Raw genomic sequence first — 8,388 nt, 5'->3', positions numbered from 1 at the left:
ATAATTGTGTCATCTGGTTTAACATAGGAAAGGAGTAGAATTCATTTAATACAAACCACTGAAATTTTAAAAAAAATTAGCAACATTAACAAAGAAGACTGGAGACTGTTTTCCTTCCTGAGCCTTATTTTAAGAATCATTAAAATGCTTTTATATCAGACATGACTCGGGAAACAAAAATGACAGCAAAGAATGTTTCTGAACAGATCCAAGATGCGTGGTTGTGTGTTTCATTGTAGATGAAATAACTATAACAGCGACTGATGCCCGCTGGGTTGGAGCATGGTGGCTGGGCATTTTGATTTGTGCTCTGCTGAATCTTCTCGTGGGAATACCATTTTGGTTTTTGCCCAAGTCGCTCGTGAAGGAAGGTGAAACCAATGAACCTGAGGAGACAAGTGAAAAAAGTGTAGCACCATTGCAAGAAAATGATAAAAACGACACCAAACAGACCATGTATGAAATTGCGAAAGGCAAGTTGTATTTTATTTCCTTCTTACTTTAGTCCTAAGGTGTAATTAATGATGGGTCCAAGATATGCAATACCTACTCTGTTTTCATGTCTCTGTAGCTCAAGGGATTTGTGCAGRGATTTAAAATGGCTCCTTGCAGAGGAAGAAAGCTGATCCCATAGCTCCAGGGTCTGGGTTCCTTCCTTTTCCCCTCCTGCATTCCAGGTTTATGTAGATCTTTTCTTCCCATGAGAGGGTTAARGCACAGAAATCTGGTTAATAATATTGCAACTCAGTGGGTTGGGGGTGAGTCGCTGGTTGATTGTACCCTACATCCCCTGGGCAGAAAAGCAGAAACCAAGCATTTGATGTTTTTATAGTTATAAATAAYCTAAGATAAAATAAATTTAATAAAAAGTAAATTTCCTTGGGAAGCTCTGATTAAAAGTGTCACTGCATGTGTAAAGAACACAGCCTATTTATAGTGTTTCTAATATTTGAACAATTTTTGCAAGATTGGCATAGAGATCTTCTTCTAATAAAGTATTTGCTTACCTCTGAAAAATATACACCCATTCTAAGTGGGGCCCACTTTCAGTGAGGCCCACTCATTGTTTTGTAGATGTTTATATTTATCTGCAGAGCTCCTCAACAATAGCTCAGCACATTAATTAACAGAGAACATTAGACAAAGGGGAATTGTGAGGCCTTTTTTATGGTTCAGATCCTGACTTAATGGGCATTATGCAGAGAAAAGACCTGTGTAAATTACTTTCTCAGATGCTTGCTTGGCYGAAGAATGGCTGATACAGACTTGGAGAGGGTGGTGGGACTGTCTGTKGTCACAGCTCTCCTCAGGCCTCTTTTGCCCCAGCAAAAAAAACCAAAATCAGTAAATCAGTGTTCAGGTCTCTGGGGGCAGTGTGTCACTGCTCTCTAGTGCATTTGCACCCCTTTGTGTGCCAGATGCAGGGCAGGGGTTTTGGTGAATCCTCTGGGGGCACGAGATAAGAGAAAAAAGAGGAAAGATGGGGCAGTAGCTGCTGCTGCTGCTGTAATTTGTTTTTTTTTTTATAAGCAACACCTGCACTGGTGTGCACGTGTGTGAGTGAGGGTGTCTTTGGGCGGAGGAGACGCCTCAGGGCACCCTGGGCTAAGCATGTCATGGATGGTCTGTGATCACCCAGTTCAGGACCATTTCTGCTCCCTTCTCTCCCCCTCAGCCACGCTGAGCAATGGCTCATTCTGTTCATAAAGCATCACACTCACTCATGGCCTTATTTCCTTCCAGATTTCATCCCCTTCCTCAAGGCTCTGTTTCACAACCCCGTGTACATGTTATTTATATGCATAACCGTGTTACAGTTCAGTGCCTTYGATGGCATGATATCCTTCATGCCCAAATATCTGGAGCAGCAGTTTGGAAAATCTGCATCAGATGCCATCTTTTTAATTGGTATGTTTGCATTTTGCTTTGCTCTGTTCTGCCAAGTAGTGATGTCTCTGTTCAAATTAACTATATTTTTGCATRCACACATATGTTCATGTGTATTTACATATACATGCTAAGGTTAAATGCTTCTACAGGTGAGAGATATCACACTACAAACATTTTTTAATATTCGTGCATTTTCTGCTAAACATCTCCTAATTTTTTGCACAGAATTTTGTAATGTGCTTCCCATCTTCTGAATTGGCTCGGAAAATTCAGCTGATGTGAAACTGAGCCACGGGATGTTTGTGTAAAACCACTTCCAACATGTCTTTCAGTGAGAATTTACTTCATTAAAATATCAGTACCAAAGAAATGTGAGAACACATTCATCAGTCTCATCTCAAAACTGAAAATCTGTCCCTCCTATTTGTGGTTCTCAGAGTGCATTAAGATGTACCCCACTAACTTGTCTTTCGGTTGAGTTTCTCAGTCAGCTAGAGAGACTGGATTGAAGCCAAATCTTTTTTTTTTTTTTTTTAAGTTGGACCTAGAGTGCAACTCTGGATTGCAATTTTGCAATTAATAATTTCAGTCCTCTCCTGTAGCTCACTCCCCAAGCAGTTCTCACATGCTGTTGACTTTGGCAGAGGTTTTGGGTGTGAAAGGAAAGGACCCATTTCTGATTGTAGTTAAATTATTGAGCCACAGGCACTGYTTGAGTCTTTGCCAAACACAATCTACTCTTACAGCAGCTTTAGTAGCTCCTTCTTTAGCTGCATTATAGTAGAGTAGCTTTGATGGTCTCCTTTATTTTAACATGGAAGTTTCACTTGTTTAAATAGGTATTTACAACTTACCAGTTCTATGCGTTGGGTATTTTTCTGGAGGCTTATTCATGAAGAAATTCAAGATAAATATCTATCAGGCTGCGAACATAGCATTTTGGGTATCTTTACTGGAATACCTTCTCTACTTCGCTGCCTATTGGACTGTCTGTGATACCTCACCAGTTGCTGGTCTAACAGTTTCCTATCAAGGGTATGTTCTTTGAGACTCAAGAGGGCTTCAGTTTAAAGWCACTGGGATGATTTTTCTTGTCAAGAGTCAGCCAGGGGCTCCATTTCAGTTTCCTATTCTAAATTCTCAAGGCTTTTTGCTTGCATGAGACAGTAGGTCTATCTTCTCTTATTCCTGTTAAGTTATCAGAGGATATTTTATCTGCAGTTTCTTGCTTTGAAGCCTGTCATTAATCATTGGGAATCATAGAATGGTTTGTGTTGGAAGGGATCTTGAAGATCCTCTATTTCCAACCTTCCTGCCATGGGCAGGGACACCTTCCACTATCCCACGTTGTGCAGTGTCTGTAAAATGGACCTGGAGGTGTAGAGGCAAAGCTTATGGACAATCAAGAACKTACAAGCCTTAGATGAGGAAAAATGCTGTGGGGTTTGCATACCTAATTGATATTATTAATGTAATAGAACACAATTTAGTGTCCTATAGAAAGATAGAAAGGCACAACTCCAGGAAAGGAGCATGTAGGACTGGGTCCKGATCCCACACTTGAGCTAGAATAGCATCTTAAGCATTGCAAAGGGTTACTGTGGGTATTTATTTACTGAAATATTTATTCCTCTTTAAATGTGTTTCAGAATAGAGCAAGTTTCCTATGCAGAAAATACTCTGCTGGCTGGCTGCAACCTGGATTGTGATTGCCCACTTAAAACATGGGACCCTGTTTGTGGAAGCAATGGAATCACTTATGTGTCACCTTGTCTTGCTGGGTGTAAATCCTCAAGAGGAGCTGGAAGAAGTGTGGTAAAGCACACATTTTATTGTACTGTAACTGTGAAATACGGTAGGTGAGAAATACTTACACTGATAGAGGGTGGGGARTATCCTTGCATCATTTAAATGAATATATAGGGTGAGAGATTGGAACCAATTCACTGAGTAGCATCAGAAAWTTTAAACTGAATATGAAAATCAGTTTAAGTTTAAATTAAAAAATACAATGAAGAAGAACTGAAGGAATCTTAAATGCTTCACATGGAGCGGAAAATTATTCTGAAGGTATTGCTAGTTGGRAGTTTTAGGGCCCAAGAACTCTTCAGACAAAATGAAAGTCTACAGCATGGACTTGAAAATTTCTTTTATGCAATAGATTTAAATAAATAACCAGGTATTACAGAACTTTTATCCTCACACATAGGGGATGGCTGGAACTGGGCCTGGCAGACTGGGAGAGAGGCCATAGTTCAGTGCTGCATGAGGGACAAACTCAAGTGCAGGAGACATCGAGTTGGGTGCCAACAGTGTGGGTTTGCCACTCAGAGTGTGAGTTTGGACAATCTRTGTGATTAAAATTCTCTTTTGGCAGGTGTTTGAAAATTGCACCTGTGTTGCAGCCTCAGGGTTTTCATCTCAAAATGTTTCTGCAACTCTGGGCCAGTGTGATAGACATGAAGACTGTGACAAGATGCTGCATTATTTTTTAATATTGTCATTAGTCTGCAGCTTCATTTTTTCCTTAGCAGCCATGCCTGGATACATGGTCTTAATAAGGTATAGTAAAATTTCCTTATGTTAAGTAATCTGCTGGACTTTTTATTCTGAGGTTTTAATTCTCCAGGGCATTAAAAGTTGCTCAGTTTGCATATGGAAGGAGGAAGAGCAGAAAAATCTCATGTCACTGCTGTGCTGTTAAGGTTTAGTGTCATGTCAGCTTTGCAATCTGATGTTGCTTTTGGCTATCAGCTTTATCCTGAATTAATGCAGGGCACAGGGATGTTGAGAAGGGTGTGATAGCCACGTGTTCATCAATCACATCAACATGATGTTGGTTAAGGCACAACCACCCTGCACTTTGTGTTGGCCTCAGTATCAGTGACTGACACCTTGACAGCAGCTTCTCCTTTTGTCATTTGGCAGTCCTGGGCAAGGAACTTTTCAGCAAACATCACTGAATGAGCAATGAACCTTTTCAACCARTGCTCTAATTAGAATGGTTTGGGGCCTAATGTGATGAAGAACTTTATTTTTAAAAAAGGGTTAAACATCTCTTATTAATGTCACCTATAATAAGTGCACAATGCAATTATCATCCAGGTCTCTAAAGCCTGAAGAGAAGTCATTTGGAGTGGGTATCCATGGACTTGCTTCAAGAGTATTTGGTAAGAAAATATCTAATACACCTCRGAGGCACAGTTAGGGCTGACCTAAAGTCAGAGAAGCATCCCATCAGGGGTATGGGCATGGCACAGGAGTGCTTCTCTGTAATGCCTTTGATCAGGAATAATTTAAGATTTTTTTTCTTTTGCAGATCTGAGCAGCATGGCAAATTAGAACAGTTTGCAGTTTGCATTTTTTTAATGCTGGGAAATAGGCTGGTATCTTGGTTTAACCCCAGTCAGGAAAGGAGTATTGTGTATCCTCTTATTCTCCTCCCACATGGAATAGGGAGGAGAGTTGGACAAAAGGATGAGAAAAGGTTAAGAAAAGAATAGTTTAGTAATGAAACTGGAGTAAAGTATAATAATAATAGGAAAAAYAGAGAGAGGAATAAAACATAAGAAAGAAAAGTGATGCGGAATAAAATTGTGATCTGTCGACTGATACCCATCCCATCTCTGCGCAGCAGTCGGTCCCTCCCTGCCACTTCTCTCCAGACTGTACACTCAACATGACATTCCGGGTTGTGGAATATCCCTTTGGCCAGTTTGGGTCAGCTGTCCTGGCCACACTCCCCCTGGGTTCCTGTAGCTCCTCGCTAACAGCATGAGACACAGAAAACTGCTTGATGTAAGCGCTCCTTAGCAGTAACTGAAACATCAGTGTGTTATCAGCATTATTCTCCAAAATAAAATCCAAAGCACAGCACTGTACCAGCGGCTAAGAAGAAAATTAACTGTAATCCAGCAGAAACCAGGACAGGGGACTGCATCTGCTGCTCCTTGGAAAGCCAGCTGGCATTCCCTCACTCCTGCTCATTGTTTGTGGTTATGAACACAGCATTGCCTCTCATTGGTGAGAGAAAATGCTGAGTTCTGAACAGGAATTACAGTCCATGCTGTAACATGTGGATGCTGTTGAACAGGCAGCAGGAAAGAAGATCTTGGTTGAGGGTGGGTGGATAAGGGAGAAGAGAGACCCCAAGATACGCAGAGGCCGTGGCTCTTGCTGCAAGAGGACAGGACAGATGGAGTAGGTGGCAAACAGCATGGGCTCTGTGGTGTCTGATAACCAGAAGAAAATTGTTATTCATGAAAATGTTTTTATTCTTTTTAGCTGGAATTCCATCTCCCATTTATTTTGGAGCTTTGATAGACACCACTTGCTTGAAGTGGGGTACTATGACTTGTGGTGGAGAAGGAGCATGTAGGATATATGATATTGTCACATACAGGTATATTTCCTGCTTTAATTTCTCCTTTTTACTCTGTTATAACATGCACAGACATGTAATTTTATACACTTTATCTCTTCCTAGTAGACAAACTGCTCCTGTGTTAGAGATGTGACACAATTTTCTTTGGCGTTGGCTTTATTTGTCAAGGGCAACCTTTGACTCAGACATTGGAAAAACCTTTGAACAGAAATGTTATTGTGCCATTATATTCACTAATAACCTTTCATGAGAACAAGCCTTAAAAGCAATGAATTATAATGATAATTTTCATTTTCAAAATAATGATGTAAGATCACAKGGGAGAGAAGATTTACTGGCTGACTATGCAACATCTTTGAATGGAAAATGGTTGAAACAGTAYTTGACTTTAAAAAAAGGAATATTTTAGAGAAGATGCAGTTACACAAGTTGGAAATTGGCCCAGAATACAGCACATCATGTTTTTGTAGTTGTTCAAGGACCACTGTGGGATTTTAAAAGAAAAATCTGTTGAACTTACRGCTTCATACTAATTCATTTTAATACTGTGTTGAGGTTGATTTGGAAGAATATTCTTATGAATACCTAGAAATTTTAATCAGATTATTTGAGCCCTTTCAGGGCTCTCTCTTTTCCCTAGGGATAAAGTCATAAGAGTCCCAGTGCTTGACTTAACTAGCTAAATAGTTTTTGTACTATTTAGTTTGCCTGAAATTGGAAGCTGCAAAGGCCATTTTACTGACCGACATATTCTCTGTTCTCACATTCCCATCTTCTGTGAGATCCAAAAGGATCAAGGCACAAGCTTTAGAGTGGCTGYGTCATTTTCTCAAAACAATATTTATTGGATAGTTTTACCCTTGTTTTACAAATGCATGTATTCAATGAAACTCATCATTTATTTCAGGTGGCTTTATCTYGGCCTGCCAGCAGTGTTACGTGGAGTGTCCTACATCCCAAGTACACTAATTCTCCTCATTTTAAAGAAGAAAATGAAATCTGAAAAGCCAGTCTTATTAAGTGCCCCAGTAGAAATGCAGGATAAAGAGCAAGAAGCAGTGAAATAGCATTTCAAAGAAGGACATATCAGGGGAAAACAACATTGCTGTGTAAATATTGGATATATCCTTGTGAAAAATTTTGTACTTTAACTAATGAACACTTGGACAGAGAATACTAGAATTACACATAGTTATATCCTAATTCTATTTTAAAAGTATCAGTTTGTAAACACAAGGCATGGGAAAACTATGTTTGGGGCAAAAGAACAAGGATTAGAAATAAGAAAATGTATGAAATACCAGGTTTGAGTTGTCTAAGGAAAGGGCTATGAAGCAGAAACTTGTGTTCAGTCCTGTTCCGCTGAAAATAGTGAGTATTTTGCAATTGACTCCAAATGATGCCAGATTTCATCCTGGAATTGTCCAAAGTTTTCTGTCAGAGTCTCTCTCACTGACAGTAGACARGATTTTTGGCTTCTTCGGGCCTCTGTTTCCATAATTTTATTTAATGATATTACCAGTCCTTTCAGGCAGGGATTGTTTGTTATTCTGCATAGTATAGATGGTCAATTTGTTGCAAACCTGGTTTATGACATAGTCTGGGTGTTGTGGTAATAATAATAAATAAAAAAATACATTTTTAAAAAATGCTGTGTTATGGTGATATTTTAAGATTTGCATAGAGCATTGACAAGGAAAGGTCCTCAGGATTCACTGCTTCAGTAACCTGCTGCTCTGGGATGTCTTAAATCTCTAAGGAAAAAAATCCCTAAATGTCTCAATTAAAAAAAAACAAACCACACACAAGAAAAACCTGATGATTTAAGTCACACAAGGTGTCTCTGTGGTTTGGTGCATCCATTTTGGCACTGCCTCATATTTGGCCCCAGTGCAGAGAACCCTTAGGTCTCTCTGCAGGGGTCTGTGCAATAACTTTTTGAGGCTTTTTGTTACAGGTCCTGGCTATTATTCCCTACTGCATGAGGCATGGAGAGAGCTTGTGGAACTGCCACAGACCTGTGCTCCAGCACCTGCAAGTATTTCCTACTTATTTATTCTACATGCCACAGTTCTGCTCCCATCTAAACCATCTGGGACTTTCTGTAACCACCA

The 8,388-nt window shown here is 39.8% G+C and overlaps 1 protein-coding gene across 2 annotated transcripts in view; it reads left to right on the top strand.

Annotated features, from left to right (window-relative positions):
- LOC130575556 (solute carrier organic anion transporter family member 1A2-like) overlaps window positions 1-7,909 on the top strand; it is a 15,901-nt gene extending 7,992 nt beyond the window's left edge. For both annotated transcript variants that reach the window (XM_057369506.1, XM_057369507.1), the window contains exons 8-15: window positions 240-473; window positions 1,744-1,908; window positions 2,730-2,925; window positions 3,540-3,705; window positions 4,268-4,452; window positions 4,996-5,060; window positions 6,175-6,292; window positions 7,182-7,909. In XM_057369506.1, coding sequence (XP_057225489.1) covers window positions 240-473; window positions 1,744-1,908; window positions 2,730-2,925; window positions 3,540-3,705; window positions 4,268-4,452; window positions 4,996-5,060; window positions 6,175-6,292; window positions 7,182-7,341 — 1,289 coding nt within the window. In that variant the 3' untranslated portion in view covers window positions 7,342-7,909. The remainder of the gene's footprint in view (window positions 1-239; window positions 474-1,743; window positions 1,909-2,729; window positions 2,926-3,539; window positions 3,706-4,267; window positions 4,453-4,995; window positions 5,061-6,174; window positions 6,293-7,181) is intronic.
- Window positions 7,910-8,388: the final 479 nt, after the last annotated feature.

The sequence above is a fragment of the Malurus melanocephalus genome, unplaced genomic scaffold (genome assembly GCF_030028575.1).
Source record: "Malurus melanocephalus ecotype Western Australia unplaced genomic scaffold, MMel_1.1 scaffold_112, whole genome shotgun sequence".
In the NCBI taxonomy this organism is placed as follows: domain Eukaryota; kingdom Metazoa; phylum Chordata; class Aves; order Passeriformes; family Maluridae; genus Malurus; species Malurus melanocephalus.
The sequence above is the reverse complement of the archived record's forward strand: the minus strand, read 5'-3'. Positions and strand labels throughout refer to the sequence as shown.